Genomic DNA, 21,858 nt, shown 5'->3' on the forward strand with positions numbered 1-21,858 from the left:
CTGACATACTGACTCCAGCCTGCCACCCTTCCCCAGTTTAAATCAGAAGTGCAATTACCAAAATTATTTATGTGAATGTTGTTCCTTAACGAACCAACCATAGCATCCCAGAGATGTGGCAATCCTGTTGCCATTTCAGCACCAAAATGTTTAGCTATAGTAGATAAGGCAAATTCAGCTCCTCTTCTCTGTACAACATAAGGTTTCTGAGCCTAGATTTAAACAATTCAACAAAGTAGCAAGGTTAGATACATTTAATAACAATTATTGTCAAGGGTGACCTCTCATTACATAGGCATTCAATTCTGATTGTGTTTATACCTACCTACAACACATTCACCAACAGATTTTTTCCTGAGTTAATTCCTTTATTCTTTATACATGTGTAAAAAACAAAAATTCTTTCACAGCCAATTATTTAAAGTCCATAAATTTGAGATTTGGCCTTTGCTGGTACCAGTCCATTTCAACAAGATGTTTCCAAGTGGCTCTGGTTCCAGAGCCTCAGATATGGCCAATACAGTGATACCAAGAACAGTACTTACTAGAAAACTTACAATACTTGATTTGTTATTTATCCCCCTCTCTTGCTCTCTCTGGCAAGCAGAATTAATAGAAAACATTAATAATTAAGAATAAAATCCACAACACTGTTTAGGAGTTCACAATCCTGCCTAGAACCTCATTAAAACATGCTGAAGTTTGAAATTAATAAAAGGGAAGAGTTTAGGACACCAAGTATGGAAGTCACACAGACATGCTGTTTTACACAATCATATTTCAATTGCTGGTTTTAATGCTTCAGAGGTATCCATCAGGCATTGAGATGGACCAACACTAACATGGGCAGGACACAGTTTGTGTCATCTTGTGTTTGTTCCACCCATTGTGGAAATCCATCTCCATGAACTTATATTGATATTCATATTCTATAGTAAATACAACATTTCAGGAGTTATTAATGTTCTTAATGACAAACATTTAAAACATCAAACATAAACTTCCTGTTTTGTGATGCAAAACCCCTGCCATCCCTACTACAAAGGTATCAACTCCAGTGAATTCAAAGTAATGGAAAGAAGGGGCGGATGTGAAATTGCAAATTCAAGCTTTTGAAATGTACCTCATCAAGTTCTGTAGGAATGCTTCCACTGCTGCCTGTGGGGAGATCTGCAATAGGGGCTTTTGGAGCTTTTGGAGTAGGACCTCGCCGACTTGTGATGGCAAAAGCAGCTTTCTGATGTCTGTACAGTGTAATTATTCCCCTGTGCTTAGTAACTGTGTGCTGCATCCCATCTTTATCAGAGTTGGGCCCTAAAAGAAAAGGGAGAACAGCTGACAACACTTTAAGCTGTAGTTTAACACATAGAGGGAAGTGAGAGCTACCTACAAGTCATCTGCTGATTATGCTTTAAAAATCCCCTAATTTTTTCCACTCTTGAGGACGATGGAACTTTAGTACAAACAGCTACTGTGCTAGGACAACATTACATACTCTGGATGAGAAGTGTGCAAACTGCCAGAAATTATAATTCAGCAAGAAGCACAGGTAACATGTATGTTACCTGTGAACACATTATGTTCTAAAGTTCCAACCAATTGATGTTCTGTGTCCTTTAAAACAGTTCAATACTTCTGTCATGATACAATAAAAGATGCCATCAGTATCTTTGCATTTGTTGATGTTTCCATTTATACTAGAGAGCTTCATTTTCAATCACATGTGAATGTTATTCTACTCTGAGATAAAGGAGGACACATTCATTAAGAAGGAGTAAAACATACAATGGTCAAATCTTAAAGGAGGTTAGAATGTTTGAGAGTATTAAGATCTTAATTGGGTTAATCTGGGTTCATTCAATCCATACATTTTCAATAAGGGACAGCCATTTAAAAAAATTCATGACCATTGCATGCATAGGATTATTTTATTAATTTTGAACACTGTCCTCATCTTTTTATCTTATGATTAGCCCATGGAATGTAACACAAGCCACACATTTTTGACAGGCTGCTTTAATTTCCATTTTTACTCAATAACATCTGTAAGTGAAATGTCATCAGAACTAGATATTAACCAGAGTCCATACCTGGAAATTGGAATGAAAGTATTTTATACATCTATATAGATATATAGATATATAGATATAAAACAATGCACATTAGTTGCACACAGTTTAAAATATCTAAATGAAATCATTATTAATAAATACTCAGATGCTGGCATTTTAAAAATCAGTGAAAACAAGCCTCATTCAAATACTCATTTCATCAGCTCAGAAATAAGCACAGACATATTAAGAATCCTGGCAGTCTTAGTTGTCCTACCTTTTGAGTTTTCATGGCTACTCTGAGGCTGTGCAGGACATGATGCCAGTGGGGTAAGATGTGGATCCACACACAGGGAATTGCAAAGATTTTTTATAATCTTAGAGTTGGGACAAGGAGACCTGGTTGTACACTGCTGAAGTAACTTTGCTATACATGAAGCCACATAGTTTTGTATGAGTGTATTCTCTTCTTTTTTGATAGCTTCCATTAAGGGTTTTATAACAGGGTTTAGTTTTTCTGGAAGTTGCTGCAAGTTCACAACTGCACATGCAGCAAAGGTATGGACTCGCAGATGCAACACTTGCCATTCCTGATTTGTTTCTGTAACAGTCATTTGGACTTGCTGCCTTTTACTGTCCAACTGTTGCAGAACTTTAGGATTCAAAGTAAAGGATGATGTCACCTCATTGAAAACAGAAGTAACCTAAGAGAAAGGAAAAGAAGGAATTAGAAATCTGTTTCATTGACTGTAAAACAGGATATCCTCATGGCACAACATGAGTCACTTGACCACATATCACCATCTCCATTTCCCAGTAAATAACAGGAAATGCTCCAAAATGTATTTCTGGGAATCCTGAACTGCAGATCAAAGAGAAAATCAGGTATATCATAGACATTTAAAGTCTAGATTCCCAAAGCTACAAGAGCAGTTTATGTGCTCCTGCAAATTTAGATTGTCCCATATCCCACGGGTTCTACCCAGATATTCTGGAAATATTTAAGCATGTGACAGATTAGCAAAGTAGAATGTGACTACAACAATCCAGAAAGGATGTGCAAGATCCTGTACACGAACAAATCGCTTCTCAGCTGACTTTCCTTTGAGGAAAGAGACTGGGATAAAAATCTAAGAAAAAAGCACAGCAAAGTAGTTGCAGGACCTTCCATATCCTTCTGCACTCATAGGTGGTTGACTATTGTTGCCTAAATCTTTCACTGGAAAAAGATTAAAAGCAGATTAAAAGGTCAGGGGCAAGGTGGGGGAAAAGGTCTAGAATTTACATGGTCTATTTACAAGTCTTCTGACAATGGTTTTGAAGTCTGCTTTGTTTACTTATGCATAGATTTCAATAGTGAATCCACACCTGGGATCAGAACACTCAGTTTTATTCTCCCATTAAGTATGTACCTTGCATTGCACTTGATTTTTGTCAGACTGTAAACACACCTCAGGGGAAACAGTAAGAATCTTTACACATTTTTTTTCATGAGATATGCAAAGGTCACCACATTATTTCTGCAAGCTACTGTCTATGTAATAATTATGCTGAAGGTGTATTTCAAGACAAGAACAGATTGGGAGGAAAGGCAGGCATGCCTCTACTTACCAGCTCATTAGCTTGATCTATTGTAAATACACTGCAGTTTACTCTGTTTCCAATGTCAATGTGAGAATCAGCTAGCAATGAGATGAGTTGTTTACATTCGTTTTGCATTCGCGTAAAAGGAACAGCAATTTCATCATAATAGAGATGTTCAGAAAGGACCCCAAGTAAACGAGGTTGAACACAAATAGCCACAGTTGTACACTCCTGTAACAGAAAAACACAATTTGCATTTCTGAATAATCACAGTTTCTTTGTTCAGTCTTGGGCAGCTCAATCTAGCTACAAAAATCCATTTCCAGAGGGACTATTAACACTCATAAACCAGAATATTAAAGATAAAGGATTAGGAACAAAAAGTCTGCCACTAGAAATGATAGTGAGCAGATAAAAGACAGTTATCTTAAAAGGAATCACTGACCTTAGATAAAGGCATCTTGAGAATAGATTTATTTGTAGAAAAAATGTGAGCATATTTACTGATTCATAGTTCTGACAGCTGGCATTTATCTACTGAGTCCTGTATTCCTGCACTGTCTAACGATCAAGATTTTGGTATTTAGATGTATAAACACCATTTTAGCTTACCTACTGAAATCTTATTTCAAGCTAAGTACCACACAACAAGCAGTGGACTGAGATAGTAAGTAAAATATATTTTTGCTGCAGAAACATCCTACCTTTTGCAAGGCTGCCCACTCACAGATTACTAACGCAACACTAATCCTCTGCAAGGCAGATTTAGAATTCAAGTGGAAGAGCAGTAGCTGAGCTAATGATTCAGCTGGCTTTATTTCTTGAGTAACAGTATTTACACCTGGGTCACAAATGCAGCAACAAAGTGCTCCCAGCAACCTGACAAGATGAAAAAGAACAGTCACTTCAATGTCATAATTACTCTGCCATCAATGATTCAACGTGAAGATGCAAAAATGAAAATTAGATTTTGGCAAAACCACTATATTTTATGAAAAAAATACATTGCTTTAAAGTATTTTTTTCATATTTCCAGTAAACTGACTTTGCTGCCATCATCCGAGCACGCATGACAACGTAGTCCCTAGTTGCTGGATCTTCTGCAATGCTGTCTGCCCCAGCAATGTATTCCTGAATAACTTCCTTGTTCTGGGTTTGACCTTGACGCAGTTTAGCACCTGCTTTTTCCTGTGGAATAAAGGAAAGGCTGAAAGGGTGTTTGTAATGAAAAGATAAATTCATATTCCATAACAGTACAAATAATCATCACACCATGAAAATGTTGGACCAAGACAGAACACTTCTTGGGTAACAGATTTCTTAAAGCAGTCAATACTTGGAAATCATCTCTGTAGTCATCATTCTGTAGTTCTGTTAAATGTATGCTACATTCCTTCACTATAATATTAAGGCTAATACTTGACATACAGCTGATAAACACACAGAGGAAAAAGGAAACCTCTCTCAGCATCTTTTCAGAAACAACACAATGCTTCTGGATTTAACTCAGTCCTGCAAACAGATGGCTCTAGAGCCATGTAAATAAGGACTTCTTGAGTATCTACACACAGAGAACACTACACAGCAGAACTTAATTCTTCATGGATAACCTGACAAGAAACCTTTTGCTCTACAGAACTGAGGCTTGTAAGACAGTTTACATTTAGAACTATAGAAAGGCACCACCACTCCCCCTCTTAGAATGTGTTTGATATACAGCTAAGCAATTTCCTACTTTCCTCAGAACAGACAGTGAGACCACATTTAACTTACTTTGGACCTGGTTTTTACTTCTAGCAACATGTTTAAGTCAATGGGCAAATGAGATGGCTGCATCATTAAGCAGAGCCAGGCTCCCATCCATGGACAAGCAGCTGCAACAACATACTGTACAGATGCCTTGTTTAACAGTTCCAGCCACACCTTGGGAAAGAATCACAATAGAAATCATGACAAATTTGTACCTGGTCTACATAAGATCATACACGTGCTGAGAAACTGCAGGAACTCTCTCATCCACTCTACAGTAAAGCACTGAAGTATTTAACATTAGCACACAATTCTTCATCTGCACAAAAGTACAGAGGATTTGAAAGAGTGGGATACACAAGCACTATATCCAGGAGAAGTCATGCAAATACCTTGTGAATAAGATCCAGAATTTCTTGGTTGCTTTCTAAGATACAAAACTGAAATATGTGCCTCAACATGTCTTGCAGAATTGGAGTCAGCCATGTTGAAGAACTCTGAAACAAGGAAATCATATGACCAAGTATATTCCAATATGCATCACAGTAAGACATTAATAACTCTAATTCTTACCTGGTCTTGGGTAGACAGCAGTGTGAATAATGTTTCCAGTGCTGCTTTTCGCACAGAAGATATCGTGTGGTGCAAGAATGGCCACACACGTGGGACCAAAACTGTCAGGGATTGCTGAATACTACAGGAGAGGGAGAGGTAGAGGCAGTGTCAGGGATAAAAACATACATACACACAAAGCTAAGTTCATTTTGTTTATTCTCATTTTATCCAAAAGAAGAAAATAAAATACTTTCTATAAGAAAAGAAAGTATTTCACATACTTGGGGATTTTAAGTGAAGGATTAAATTACTACAGTTTACACATTTAAAATAGTTCGAGTTGCTATCCTTTTTCAGGAAAATACTGATTTGGGTTTGTAAAACTGGTATAGAGAACTAGTCATTTTAAGCATGTATTTATACCATGTTTTTCCCCATATTATACTTAAGGCTTTGTTCAACTGTTTAGAAAAAAGGAGGAGCTATTTCTGTTCTGAAGTTGCTGTTGGGCAGTTATGACTTTACCAATAATTTAAAACAAGCTTGCATCTTTTTTGCATGAACTGGCATATCAACTGTCATACCAGCTGATTCAAGTAGTACATGCTGAATTTACAACTGCATTAGTAACAAAACTTCATTCCTTATTTTAGATTTGGGCAACCATCAGCTTCAGCAATGCTAATGATATAGGATGAGAAAAATCAAATGTGTATAGTATCTACCTTAAGTGCAGATACTGTGAGTTTACCATGTGTACTATGAAAAATTGACCAATTAAAGGAATTGCATCTTAGTACATTAAGAGTCCCAAAGAGATAGCAACTAGGCAGTGTCATCAACCAGTCACAGAATTACTGGTTGTACTACTGATGTGAGTTTGTTTGTAGCTTATTTCAGAACTGTTCCAATAGTAAAGTTCTATAGGCTCATGAATGTGTTTTAATAAACAGTTTGGTCTCATCTGGAGTTTGTCTGTTCCTTGTTAAACAAGATGTTTGTGGACAGGACCACCGTGTGAGTGAAGCAAATATCATTTACTAAAACACCCAAGATAAATGGACAGAGACAAAAGGAGGGAAAAAAGCCACATATAAACCATGTCTAGTACACTTCTTAATTCCTTTGTTGCATTATACTAATGTCATCAAAATAGAAGCACTGTCGTAAGCTTCACTTCATGGAAAAACCAGAGAAATAAAATAGTGAGTTACATTAATCATCTCTTTGGTACATGATTTGAAAGAAACTGGTCATTCCAATTTGACAGTAAGTGGACACTCAGACCCGTAATAATGAAGAAAAGCTAATTGAAAGTTACCTGCATTTGCGGACCTGAGGGTAAGTCAGAAGGGATGAAAGAAGGATCATGATACTGTTTGTGGAAGCTGTCAAGTCATCCAACTCCAGAAGTGCATCCCACAAGGTATTAAGAATAAAAGGCACCTACACAAATAAGCAGAGGAGGTTTATCATTAAAAAAAAAACAACAAAACCAGTGCTGCCTCTAAGTATTATTTTCTTCACTTAGACCAAAAGTGAACTTAAAACACTTCAGTCACCTTCTGAGACTGAAGTTGGACCAGGCTTTCCACTACTGGTACTAAAGATGCTGCAGCAACAGCTCGGACATCATCATCCAGATCTTGCAGACCTTCAATTATTGCAGGCAACACTTTAGGCAATAAAGTGTTGATCATGTCCTGCCAAAAAGATCAAAAGCATTTTTAAACTGACAAAGCTTCTAATGATACAATCAACTAAGATGCATTCTGTGTGTGTGAATGAACCTGATTGTTTCAAAGGGATGGTACAGCTCCAACACCATAATCTAAGTATTTTAAGTTAGCATTCATGAAATCAAACATAGGTTATATATTTAATGAACTGTAAATCAGCTCAGTTTTGGTATAAACAGAGCTCACTGTCTACAGAATAATACCACAGACAGTCTTACCTTCTTGTAAGACTCTGCTCTGTTACCTCACATATGAGAATACCAAGACCAGGCAGGCATATCTCTATTTCTAATGTTTTCTGCAAGCACAGCTTGCACTACATACTTGCAGCATGGTTATAGAAGTGCAGTCACACATCTCAACCCACAGGACTGCACTGCAAGCAATCTTGCTTTACCACACCTAGCTACTGTTCATCCACATCCTCTACTTTGAGCAGAGATTCTTTATCCCAAGCTCCTACAATTTGTCATGAGGGTTATTACCTGACGTACTGCCAAAGCATACTTTATTCCTAGGAGACCACCGTGTCTCACTTCCCACTGTTCCTGTGTAAGCAGCTTCAGGAGAACATCCACAGTTTTATGAACACCAGTTTCATTCATGTGTTTCAATACTACTCCCAAAGTCTGAGCACAAGTCTCACGTACTGGTGCCACTACCTAGGAAAAAGTAAACAATAAAACAGATACTTCTGTATGAAATTTGACTTTAAGAGAGATGACCAAACTGCCATACAAACAAGGTGAAGTTCATGTATCAGCTACCTTTTAATAAGCATCTCTGAGCAGTTCTAACAGGCACATGCAGCAGCACTACACAAGGCACAGCTAAGCTGCTGCAGTGTTATCTACTGCAGAAGCCTGCTGATCTACCTGTTCATGCAAAGGTAACTTAAACTTACTTCATCTGAAACAAAGTCTCCAAATCTGTCTAGTGCAAACACACAAAGAAGTCTAATAACCAAGTCTTCTAGCCACTCCTGATGCTGCTGAATCATCTGTAAGAAGAGAAAAGTTTAACACTTGGACTACACTTATTCATAAAGCATTTCTGATATGCTTAATTTAGCTAAAATCTGTAAAAGACAGGACAACAAATGCTCACATTGACTCAATACAGTTCTCTTGCAGAGACAGTCCAGGCCAAGTAGTCAGCACTAATTCAACTCACCTGGATTATTATAAACATCATAACCTGGATGTTTTCTTCTCTAAAAACACCGTACTTTTATCAAAGGCTAGTGTCCTGCTTTCAGCTGGGACAGAGTTGGGTTTTTTTCTCAGTAGCTGGTACAGTGCTGTGTTCTGGAGTCAGTGTAAGAATAATGGAGATACCACACTGAAGTTTTGGTTGCTGCTACATTATGCTGACCTAAGTCAGAGACTTCTGAATGTCTCATGCTCTGCCAGTGAGGAGGGCAGACATAGCAGGTTTTGAAGCTAGCTGGAGTACACACACTTTCCATAAATAGTTAAGAAATGGTTTAAAGTATTTTATTATTGCAGATTGTGTTGTTATTACCCACCCAGCCATCTCCATGCATCTCTACTCTACAAGGAAGCAAGGAGAGAGAGAAGTTTTTGCTTTCACAATTTACAAAGTATCCTGAAGTACACTGATTTACATCTCATTCTTCAACTCTCTAAGCCACAAGCTCTTCCAGCTGCTTCTACAGCAAGGGAGTCAGTAGAAACCTGGATGAAATTCACTATTAGTAAACAAACTATTACTGTGGATATTTTTAAAAAACTGTTCTCCTTTTAAGAAGACTATTTTAATTCCTTTTCTCATAATAAAGAGAGCAGGTTGATAGAGTCCTCTTACTATTTAAGCAAGTAGAGTTAAATGGTCTGAGACACTACCAGAGTAACACAATTAACTTGTCAATTTTGTTTCAGTACAGTCTTACCAGGATTTGAAAACAGTATATTCTAATATGGAAGTTAATGTTTAATAACTTTATAGACAACCAACATATTAATGGCCAATTATACAGTATTATTGGGTTCTGCATAGGACTTTTAAAAACAATGTTTTGTCAGTGCATGCAGTGATGTCATCCAGATGATTCTGAGCAGAAAAGTCTTATATTCCCCCACATCACACACTTATTGCAAAGTATTTTAAGAAGTCTCTTTTCTAAACTTCATTTAAGTAAATATTAAGTCTATGACTGGAAACTTACCTCCTCTAAAGAGCTATCTCCCATTTTACCACCACTTTTACCATGAGCTTTAAGTATCTCTCTCAGTCCAGTACCTGCACCATGTCGAACCTAAGAAAGTGAAGTAAAAAGTCAGTTTTAAAATATTAGAGGACAGAAGACTAAACCCATGCTGGAAAATTGGAATAATACTACTGTATTCTTAACAGAGATGTTTCAAGAGCTGCAGAACTAGCACTACTTAGACTTGTGGGAATTATTAGATCAAATCACCTATTAAAATATTCACCTGTCCAAAAATCAGCCTTCTTTACCCCAGGTATTTGCCAGCTTATAAACAGAAGCAATTAAGAACTGCTTCTATTTTCTAACACATTATGATGTTTGCAGCAACATAGCCAACATAGTGGCACTAGTTGTCAAAGAGAAGTTTGAAGATATTACTGTTTTTATTAAGTTTATAAGCTAAAGCAAATACATATTATTATAGTTTCAAGCACTTCATGTTTAATATTTTCTATCACTCTCTGTATTGCTTAAACAGAGTTTGGATCCTCACTGAGTATTCTGGAGTCTGCAAAACAAATTTCTGGGAATTACTCTTCTGCCTAACTTACAAACCTGCCTTACTTGACTGGATTTTAGAAATAAGTGAACAAGCAATATGGGAAAGCAAATTATAGGCACTTGCATACTCTCACCAAACTTGAATAGCTGAACACACTAGGAAGAGTTCTGGAAATAAGAAAAGACCAGTAGAAAGATGTGCTAAAGACACACCTGTTTCTGGTATTTGTGATACCTAACTGGACTAGCAATTGGCTTCTCAAGGAAAGCTCACTCAACACATACAGAAAGTTGCAAAAGCAGAGTTTTGAAATGGGTTCTCATTGAGAGGCCATTACATAAGTTAGAGGAGAATTAACACTATTTTTTTAAGAACAGCCCAGATACATGCTTATTGCTAGCAGAAAATTGTTGCATTTCATTTCATGGCAGTAACAACTAGAACTGAGTACTTGGTAGCTCCCCCCTTCATCAGAATATCTTATATGAAATGCAAACATATATGTCCCCTATGTACAGCTCAGTGCCTGCTGGTTAAAGCTATAAGCAAGCCAATAAAAAACAGACTAGTCTTAAAATCCTAATTGTTCATAAATCATCAATTTATTTGGTCCAAGACAGCTTATGAGCTAGGTTTTAAAAGTCAAAAGAAGGAGACTTTGATAGCTAATGTCTCAGCTTCTGCAAATACAAACCAGCAAGACACAAATGTATAAAGGCAATACCAGTAGTAGGATTCATCCTGCCTGACTTCAGCTGCCTGTGAGCGTGGCAAGCAGTCTGAAGTAGTCACCCAGGTGACCTCTAGACATTGCAAGATGCTGCCAAAGAGCCACTTTAAACATACATTTTGAGGCAGGTTAGCCTGTTTTTCACCCAGAACATGCTGCAATAATGATTCTGTATTGATCTACTTCCCCTATTAAGATACATGTGCCTTCTATCAAATGTACTAAGAAAGCTATGAGAACATCTACATACCAGAAGACAAGTGGACCTGTCCTTCAACTGCAAACAGCCTGTTTTCAAATAAGGTGAGGCTTTTTAGCTCAGGTGCAGTGATGTCCCACACAAATATAATGATTCTTTTTCTGGGACCAAAATAATTGTGCTGGCTGCATATGATCTATCTCTGTTTCCAAGTTTGAGAGCAAGCTGGCTCTGCCCATACTGACATCACCGAGACTGTGCTACAGATACACATAAGGATGTTAGAGTTGCTGTTAATATTTAACCCTTCAGAAGATCAACTCAAGAAAATGAAGTTAGTTGACAACAGTTATGTCCACCTTCTGAACAAGAAGTTAGATCATTATCAGCTACTTCATATTTTTACCTGAAATTTCTACCAAAGTTTGTGGACAATTGTATAAGGACTGAATAAAAAGGTGAGTAGAACCATTTTGAATCTTGAAAATAAATTGTCTAAGCAACCAAACATATAGCTTTTATAGTTATTAAAGGATTGATTCCCCTTCCTTTGCTACTAGCATAGCATTAGACAAACATACCAGTGTTGCCAGCAACAGACTCACATAATATTCCTTAAAGTCTTGATGAACCCAAGTTTAATTGCTTAATCTTTTTAACCATAGATTGATGTGATTTTATTTTGCTTGAATTTCAACACTCCCATAATTCTCACTTATATAATGATTACTTTTCATATCTTTCTCACTCTCCACAAGTATACATTACACATGTTTTCCATTCCCCTTTAAATGAGTCTAAAAAACACTTAAGCTTGCTAGAAGCAAATTTGTCTTGGCTATGTAATCTGTATGCATAAATGATTTAAATTTTGATATCTGGCAAAATTCTCTTAAGTTCTACACATACAATGTCTGCATTTCTGTTGAAGCCCTTTTAAAAAAACTATTAGCTCCACCTTAAATAGTCCAAGTGTCTTACCTCCCAAGAAGGGTTAAAGAGATCATTGCACACCTCTTCACAAAAGCTTTCCAGAGGCCATTCATTTGCCTAAATCCATAAAAAATTATTAAGTATGAGATTGAAAAAGAGGAATCATGAACAAACACTTCTTATATTGTTGTCTGTGCATACTTCAATGGCATACAAAAAACTCCAAAATCATAAGTACTTTTTTTCATTACTGGACAGAACTGAAAAAACAATCTTCTTCCCCAGCTCAGAAACTTCACTGATTAGCACTGGATCTCTTAACAAGTTTATCAAGTTTCTGTTAACAGTCTCTATGGGAATTAATTTTGATGTTCTGGAATTCACCTCTCCTTTAGAAACCATGCTAAAGAAGAAAATTAAGCAGAGTTTCTTATTCTATCCAGTGATTAAATTTAAATTTATGAACTTTGCCTTTAAAGAGCATAACATGTAAGTCTCAGTTTGAAAACACACTACATTAGTGAAATTGGGTCAATCAATCCAGCAATAAACAGCACCCTTTTCCAAACACATTCTACTTTTTGAAAACCAAAGCATATCCACTATTTCAAAATTTTCTACAAGGAAACTGACATGGCTGTGGAAAGGAATTTTTACTACCATTAGTAAGTTCACATCATCACATACACAGAAGACTGGAAGACATTTAAAAACCAGCAGCTATTCAGCCTGTAGTTATTAATATTTCAGATTAATTTTCCAACCATTTTTTATGCAAATAAGATTTTAATTACTGAACGATGTCTGGAAAGCTATTTTTGTAGGATACAGACTTCTCCAGATAAAGTCTTCTCAAATAAACTTCTATGCATCATTTATATTCTGGTTTAGCATTTCTTAATTTTTAGCTTTTCAGTCTGTTGAAACAAATACAGTTTTTTTCCAAGACTAAGGTAATTGTTTTAATATTCAACTATTAAAGATAGAATCTAATTCTAAATTAAGCCTAATTAAAGTACAGCAAAGATTAAATAAGCATTTAGATCAAATTATTTGTGGCTCACTGTAATCCTACCATGTAAGTATTTAGCACAGTTTTCCAGTTTAATACCTCGGGGTCTGACACCTGTAGCCACCTACTTGTGTTAATTTGGGTCACAAACTGCTACCAAAGGATTAAATGTGTTTGCTTCCTCAATGCTGTAACAGTTAGAAGCTGACTTGCTTCATTATGTTAAAAGTAAGCTGGCCATGACATTCTTCATTCCACTTCCCTGAATGCTAAATGGACTAAAGAATTTGGGCACATGAAGGAATTTTGTTTCAAATTACTTTGCTGAAAAACTGAATGATCTCTCCTGCTAACAGCAGAACAATACATCATACCTCTTCCTGAGCATTTTCTACCAATGTTTTTGAGTCTGTGGCAGGCTGGTTGATGACAACGTTTGCAACTTTTCTTCTTTTTTCTTCTGGTTCCCCATCAGTGCTATCATTGCTGAGAAGGAGCAAGTACATGTTTATGAACTCAGGGTATGCTTTAAGGCAAGTAATTACATCTACAACTGATGTCTCCAGATACAATAAAGTATGGCAAGAATACAAAACAAAGAGGCTTAGCACTGTGAAATATGCAAGTTAGCTGAGTTTATATGTAAAACCAAAAAATGCACTGAGGAGACAGTAGAATGCTGTCCCAAATTCACAATCTGTCTCAGATTTATCCAAAAAACCCAGCAATTCCTAAATAAGATCAAGAATTTTGTTCATCATTCATTATGAACACAGTAGATACAATAATATGCCACTATAAACTACAGTGAAGAACACAGCACACATCAGAAAACTGTATCCTAAATTTTCAGTTGTTCATTTTCTTAAAATCCCCGGTTTTGATGCATTATTCTCAAGCCATATTTAATAACCATACATTTCAGCTGTAGCATCCCATTATGTCAAGATGCCTCTGAAGCTGGGTCCTCAACAAAGCTCTCCTGGGAACAAGCACTGCATGCAAACTTTCCACCATCAGCACAATTAGCACATAAGAGATTTAAGATGCAAAGACTGTAGGAAGTTTCTCAACAGATAAATCAAATCACAATCCCAGCTTCACAGAAATAAAAGGAAACCAGTTCACTATTATACCTCTTCTCATTAGCTTCCACTGCATCTCTGGATCTTTGCTTTGCAAATAGCTTAGCCATTCTTTTGGCTTTATTCTTTTGTCTACTGCTCATACCAGCTCGAAATTCTGAGTCAATTAACTCAGCAGCCTGAAGAGTCTGAAAGAAAAGTCATTCATTGTCAATTCTTCTTATGATGGAAGTCCTGAAAAATTCTCAAACCCACAATGCTCCCAACTTCCCCAACCCTCCATTTCAAACATTTCAGCAGTTTGACATGAAATAATACTAACAAGCAACTATGAGATGTAAGAACTCAGGAAGCCAAAGCACACCACATTAGATGCCAATCATCTTACTTAAAACAGAAATATTGTAACCACAGAAGCTCAAATAAAGCAAACCCACTGTATTATTTCTTGCAGTCAAATAGCCCAAGGTTTTACCTACAGGTTGTTTGTTTACTAGTAAAACTGGAGAAGGAGAATAGTCCAAATCTTCATCATTGAACAGATCCTCAGTATTCATTCCAATTGCAGCACCCATATCTAAGCCGAGTTTCTTTTGCAGCAGTTTCCTCTGTCGTGCTATCCTCTCTTTAGGATCAATTTCACCTTTAAAAGGGATTTTAAAAGAAGATGTGTCAGATTTCCAACTGGATATTTTACTGATGACTTGCTCAATGTACATAACAAAGCCAAAATTTACAGGATTAAATTGCACTTGGCTAATACAATCTGCTAAGACAAATCACACTGATACCCAGGAAGACCTCTTCTGCTACTGTAACTACACAAGTACTTGAACTGTGATCGAGCAAGGTTCATTTTGGAAATTAACAGATGCCACCTCAAGAATGTGTGATGTTTCAACACTACCTATAGAACACCTAGGCTTTGGAAGCACCTACAATTGCATTAAAAATATAAGATTTTAGCACCCAAGTAGAATAAAACCTCCAAGCAACCCAAAACTTGTAGCTGGTAGGGCTGTCAGACTTCACTTCACATGCACAGTACAGAAACCAGTCAGGAGGAGTTGTTGTTTTGGTTTGTTGGTGTTGTGGTGGGATGTTTTTTTTTCAATTACCAGCACAAACTTTTAAGTAGATGACCAATATAGACATGATTCTGGGGTGCACACCAGGTTGAGTAGTAACTAGTAGTTAATATTGTGTATACCAGTAAGTTTTTTAAACTGCATTTAACTGACAAGCAAAGACAAGCAACTTCCATTCTTTAAAAAATATTTTTCCTTTCTAACATAATCTCAGGAATAATTATCAAAGACTGCTAATTCTAAAGATTAAGTTACATTAAGTCCATTTATGTGGTCTACTTGAAAAGGGAAGTTGCTACAGAACACAGAAGAGAAAGCAGACTGTGCATTTTCCCATGAATAAAAAAAGCAGCAACTAAGGATTTTTGTTTCATTTTCGTATTTTTTGATATTGTATATCTTTTTTTTTTCCACATAAAAAACTTCAAGGATGAAATCATGTGACATTGGAATAAATATCAGGCTTCTATGAACTGAAGTGTTGGGTTTCATTAGACGAGGTGGAACTTGTACACCACTTTATTAATCTAGCTTAAAAGATGGCAAGCAATAAATTAGCAACCAGCCTGAAGAGACAGGACACTGCTCAAGTTTCAGCAGCCACATGCTCTGCTCCTTGCTGAGCTACTGATCTTCTGAGAACCCTGCACAGAACCCATCACACACAGGGAACAAAGGAATCAGGGCTACACAGTCAGATTCTTATCAAAAGCATCACTTAATTTGGCACAGAAACTGGTAGATGGCCTGGAACTAAGAACAGGGAAGTACAGTAATAGCAAAAAAATAGCTTAGATTAAAATAATTCAGTGCCATTACACTGACAAACCAACTCTCAGCTAAAAAAATTACAGAAAAATGTTAGACAAGTCACTTGAAACAAAAAACATCACACAGGCACTGGTATTTGATCTTCCAACTTTGTCAGTCTTATCACAGTATTTTTCATGCAGTCTTTCTATACTTGAAACCTTCAAGCTTTTAAATAAGCCACATCCTACTTCTGTATGTGGGAACACTGTTCAGGTAAAGAACAAGCAGTGAAGTGCCTGCCCTTTCTAAAAATGTCTACAGAAATCTTTGATGCTTCTTTAGGTTTCCACCCCTTCTTCCCCACTGTATACACAGTAATACTGCTATGGCAAAAACCTAAACAAACAATACATCCCTCCTAAAAAACTGTGTTACTTGAGGAAGAAAATACAAACCACATGTTGGGGAATAGGTTCTGCCATTATTTCCTGACATTCTGAGAATCCATGGATGGCTAGATTCATAATGCTGCCACAACAAACTTTCTCAAATCACTAAGTTTTCTTGTCTGCAAGTAAAATATAGATACCTGATTTATCATCTTGGACTTCAAATTCTGCACCAGCAGATCCAAGAAGAGATGCACCATGTTTTAACAACCGACAGATATCAAATCTGTCAAAACGCAACCGGTCTGTTGAAGGTGAATCTTCATTAGGACTTTCTGAGCCTGGTTCTAGGTAGGAAATAAAAATAATATTAAGGACAACACGATGAAATTTTTGTTCAAAATTCTGGCAGAAGATAAAGGAAAAACAAGATATACTATCTCTCCTCCAAAGAATCAGCACACATACAGCATTTTAATTCAAAGTATAAAGGCTCCATTTTCACAAAGACAAACTGAAATAGGTCACTAAATGTACCTGAAGAGAAAAAAAATTAGAATTTTTTTTTTCCTTGATAAATTTAGCTTTTTAAAATCTTGGACACTGACCTACAGGCCTTCTCTGTACACACAGGGCCAGCTTACAGTTTTGAACTGCACATGGCTCACAAATAGTATCACAAGCACATCAACACTGCTGTGTGTCCCTGCCAGCCAAGCATCCAAAGTTGGGAAGCTAGAGAGTGTCTAAACAGGTGTGGGAGAAAGGGCTGCTGATGCCTAGCTGTGAGCTCTTCTCAAACAGTACCTTTTTCTTAAACACACAATAATCTTTTCAATTTCATTAACAATCTGATAGGCAGAGGTGCCAGAACTGGACAATGCATTTAAAAGGGTGCTGTACTCTAAGACTAACAGGTTACCCAACTTCCATGTACAAAAGGCATGCTAGAAGTAATCCTTGAACTAGACAAGTGAAATGAACTTCTGTCCTTGGTAAGACAGAGTAGACAGCAGCAAAGTCCCCACCTGCGGTAGAAAAGGTTGAAACTAGATGATCTTTTAAGTTTTTTTCCAATTCAAACTATTCTATGATTCTAGAACTAATTTATTAAGTATATGGATAAATATTATTCACTGGGAAAGAGAATTGCTCTGGAAAAAACACCTTTTAATAACCTGATTATCAATGTCCTTAAAGAGCTGCCACAAATGGATAGAGGGCATCCAGTGAACAAAATACATTTAAAAGCTTTTGGCAAGGATTCATATGAAAGAATAAATCAAAAGAACCAAGTTAGCACAGAGCTGGGGAGAACATCCTTTTACAAACTGAAAGGTAGAAATTAGTTCTGGAGTCCTCTGAGGCACCAATCCTTTAATTGATGGAAAAGACATTCACTAATGCACTCTTCTCCAAGGACACAGGTGACACTAAACTCTTTTGAGTAGCCTAAAGTCACAATGGCACTAAGGAATCCAAGGAGGACTCTCAGAACAGACTAATGGGCAAATAAGTAAACAAGGTGTAAAATGAATAACCTAAACCATGCCTACACAACACAACATTCAATAAAAATCTTGGAGGCATTTTCCTGACAGCTTTCTGTACTCATCTGTTTACTGAGCAGTGAAAGCCAGGGCAGACAACAAAGTACTGGGTCTCACCAGGAAGGACACTGATGGCAGGACAAAGCACATCATTTTGTCACTATGTGTAAATTTCAGTACTCTAGAGATGCAGATAGACTGTGTGGAGTTCTGTGCATCTCAAGGAGGACACAAGTAAGAGAAAGCACAGAGAAAAAAAGTTATCTAAAAGACAAAGCAGCTTGTGAGGAAAGATTGAAGAGAACGCAAACCTTCAATATGAAGAGAAGTTGTTGGAGGAGAGCAAATATGATGGTTTACAAAAATAAAGACAATGGACAAGGAAAATGCAGAACTTGCTTGTCAAATTCAAAGCCAACAGAACTGGGAGGCACCAAGTGAAACAAATATGAGATCATCTCAAACAGATGTGAGTTTCATTGATGCTGTTTTAGGGTGTGTATGTGTCTGTTTTTAAAAAAGTCGGTGAATTTCTGGAACCTGCATCCCAAAGTTGTGAACACAGACAGTACCAATGGATTTGGACAAAATCACTTAGTCCATAATTCAACAATTAAGGAAACTAACATCCCTAACACGATGATTTCAGATGAAAAGAAACAGAACAGACTTGAGCAAACTGCCATCTCACCTTCCTCAGAAAGGTGCTCAGATTAAGGGAACAGTGAAGAAAAGAGTTTCTGCAAACTATCGAGACAAAGTTGATTGGTTAAACATATTACCATTTTACTAGTTACTCCTTTTCTTTATAAAAGCTTTATGAGGGTACAAAGGACAAGAACAGGAATTCTGAAAGAAATAAAGGTCAGGAGCATCTAAAGCCAAAGAGGTTTACTTATAGTCCTACTTCACAGAATCATAGAATAGTCTGAGTTGGAAGGGACTCACAAGGATCATCAAGTGCAGCTCTTAAGTGAGTGGCCCATGCAGAGACTGAAGCCCTGACCTCGGCATTATTAGCACCCTGCTCCAAACAACTTACGTGCAAATAAAAGTTTGTGCTCATAAAAAACCAAATGACACAGATGCCTTGCAAAGTCTCGTATCACAGACGGTTTGCATAAGATAAACAATGAGTGATACACAATGAGTTTAAGGAGCACCTTGTTTTGATCTTGGAGTTGGATTCCACTCAGGTACATTTTTCACTATGGCTTCGACAGCCTGGCCAGCCGCAATACGAGTATCCCAGTTCGTGCTTCTTAAATACACTAACACCTTGAAGGAGAGATTAATAATAAGTATTTGCTTAAAATGTACTTCCAAAACAATCCATCAGCTGTTATGTTCTATTAAAACACAATTACTTTAATGCTATGAATTAATAAAACATTCAGAACAAAAACATAAAGGACAAAAAAACCAAACCAAGAAATGCCACCAGCCTTCTCTATATTGCTCACTGCTTAGCAGAACACTTGCCAGAGCCAGACCTTAAGACTTTATAAGATATATTTAGTCCAATCAGTTAAACTGAAACTTGATTTCCTCCAGGTACTGAACAAGGCTTGAGATATGTTTTTATTTTTTGGGTTGGTTGGTTTGTTGCTGTCTTTTTCTACAAGGAAGTGTTCAAACTTGATTAACAGACCTTACAACCCTGAAGTAATTTAACCCAAGAAGAGATACAACTTGGGTCACTTGAAGCAATATATGCTCTTCTAAACTAATTTATCACTATGTCACACATCTGGAAAAACTATTTCTTTCTCTGAAAGCAGTTTGATATTCGTGATTCCTTGGCCACTCTGTTGATAGCATCAATTGTGGTGACAGCACCTGTTCCATAAGAACAGAACTGAGGTCACTGAGCCATCTCCACCTGTCAGAGATGGACTATTTTTGGTGGTTTTACTAGACTTGGTCAGACTGAAGTCTCAAGCTAATGGAAAACTCTTCCTAATTTCCAGCCCTTTTAAAGACATGCAGCCTCTTTTTTAATGCTTTATCACACAAGTAATAACCTTTAAAGGCAAGTGAAAAAAATCTTTGTAAGGCAGTAGAGCTTCTCTTTATAGAACAAGCTCTGAACTTACAGCAAATGCTGAATATCAATATTGAATGCTAAGTGAAACCTCACAATCATTTCAGAAGCTGACATAACAGTACCTTAAACAGAAGCAGCCCCTAATTTTCTTCATTCTCTTACTTCTGAAAAACCCAAGACCACAATGCATTTTCTTCTTCCCACAGAAGAACATCCCTTTAAACTAGTTTGATTCTCACCATTCAAGTACAAGGGAAAAACATATGCTTACTTTAGATAAGAGATTATTCAGTTCATGAGGATGCAGTTTCACTACTTCCCCAAGTTGCTGTGCAGCTGCTTTTCTTGTTACAGGTGTTGTACCAGTGTCCAGTAAAATAAAGAGACGATCAAGCCTAAATGTGATTGACAAAAACCGAAAAGTTATGCTATTCATAGCTCAGATGTCCATTTCTATTAATATTCCCCCACATTTTTCAGTTTATATAACTCAAAGAGAAGAGATGTCTGTCTGAAGACTGTCAGTTGGCAGAGTGAATAATGTACTTTTTTTCTAACACTAAGCATAGCTGTTTTAAAAGCCCATTTAATTTGGTAACAAAAAAAGTAACTGTAAGAAAGGCTAGTTTAAAAAATCTTCAGTTACAAGAAAAAAATTAATTTAAGAAAAAAAAATTCCTGTCTTTCTTCTGTGATAGAACATTTTCAATCTTGAAGCACATATGTTGTGAGTGATCATCAAATTCTATTTGATAGAAAAAGCAGAGGGCTCAGCTGCTCCTATTGCACATTATCACTTCTATTGACAACACAGCCTGTTATCTGCAACACCAAACTCTGCCTCTCCAGGATGACAAAATTTTACTTTTCACATCTTTTCCCCCTAATTACCTGGAATACACAAAACCAAACCTCTTGTGTTTACAGCTTCCAAGTCATCTGATGCTTCTGCTCTTCCCTCAAAATACAGGGATTTAACCAGATCTGTTTCCACAGTAACTCTGTATTTAGTGAAAGACTCCAATCATCTATTTGTAGAACAATTCATTTCTTCCTTGTTTAGTTACTGAATGAGAAATAAAGTCTGTCTTTATGTATATATTCACATAACAATCTAGATACTCAAATATATGACTGGAGTTTCAAGTATTCATTATTCCCTTACTATCAGTGGGTTGATCAGAGCTCTCTAATGAGTGCCAAGTTTTATGCTTTAGTTATTGGGCAGTATGAGGTTATTACTGAGTATCAATCTAGAACCTGTTCACACAGAGCAATTAAAATAGTTTGTTCCAGCTTTATCATAAAAGTACTCCTCCAAGAACTGCAACAAGACAAAACCAGACCTTACACAGCAGTGAAGCTCACCTAGAACAGCCTGGCAGAATAAAGATATAGGTATCCTGGACAACCTGTCTTCATAACCACACATCCTTGGTTTGAGCACACACAGGAAATAACAAATGCCTTGTCCCTGTTAGTCTGTTGCTACTAATTACATTTCATGTAAATTGCCTTTGACATTAGTTCAAATAATGTAAAAAGAAAAAAAAACCACCAAAACCTCTTTCCAACATCACTGGATTTTGTATTTTCTTTGGCATGCTTCAACTGCACTTAATCCTGAGTTTATCTTAATGGGTTCACAAGACAATAGGA

The 21,858-nt window shown here is 36.8% G+C and overlaps 1 protein-coding gene across 1 annotated transcript in view; it reads right to left on the reverse strand.

Annotated features, from left to right (window-relative positions):
- BTAF1 (B-TFIID TATA-box binding protein associated factor 1) overlaps window positions 1-21,858 on the reverse strand; it is a 42,221-nt gene that overhangs the window by 12,362 nt on the left and 8,001 nt on the right. Inside the window, exons 2-22 of the mRNA XM_036385625.2 lie at window positions 20,471-20,594; window positions 19,316-19,430; window positions 16,803-16,949; window positions 14,852-15,015; window positions 14,424-14,560; window positions 13,662-13,773; window positions 12,324-12,392; window positions 9,867-9,956; window positions 8,583-8,678; window positions 8,164-8,340; window positions 7,502-7,642; window positions 7,261-7,385; window positions 5,958-6,078; window positions 5,777-5,881; window positions 5,409-5,558; window positions 4,681-4,823; window positions 4,340-4,514; window positions 3,663-3,866; window positions 2,329-2,755; window positions 1,124-1,314; window positions 59-212 (exon numbers count right to left, since the gene is read on the reverse strand). Coding sequence (XP_036241518.1) covers window positions 59-212; window positions 1,124-1,314; window positions 2,329-2,755; window positions 3,663-3,866; window positions 4,340-4,514; window positions 4,681-4,823; window positions 5,409-5,558; window positions 5,777-5,881; window positions 5,958-6,078; window positions 7,261-7,385; window positions 7,502-7,642; window positions 8,164-8,340; window positions 8,583-8,678; window positions 9,867-9,956; window positions 12,324-12,392; window positions 13,662-13,773; window positions 14,424-14,560; window positions 14,852-15,015; window positions 16,803-16,949; window positions 19,316-19,430; window positions 20,471-20,594 — 3,167 coding nt within the window. The remainder of the gene's footprint in view (window positions 1-58; window positions 213-1,123; window positions 1,315-2,328; window positions 2,756-3,662; window positions 3,867-4,339; window positions 4,515-4,680; window positions 4,824-5,408; window positions 5,559-5,776; window positions 5,882-5,957; window positions 6,079-7,260; window positions 7,386-7,501; window positions 7,643-8,163; window positions 8,341-8,582; window positions 8,679-9,866; window positions 9,957-12,323; window positions 12,393-13,661; window positions 13,774-14,423; window positions 14,561-14,851; window positions 15,016-16,802; window positions 16,950-19,315; window positions 19,431-20,470; window positions 20,595-21,858) is intronic.

This window comes from Molothrus ater, chromosome 8 (genome assembly GCF_012460135.2).
Source record: "Molothrus ater isolate BHLD 08-10-18 breed brown headed cowbird chromosome 8, BPBGC_Mater_1.1, whole genome shotgun sequence".
In the NCBI taxonomy this organism is placed as follows: Eukaryota; Metazoa; Chordata; class Aves; order Passeriformes; family Icteridae; genus Molothrus; species Molothrus ater.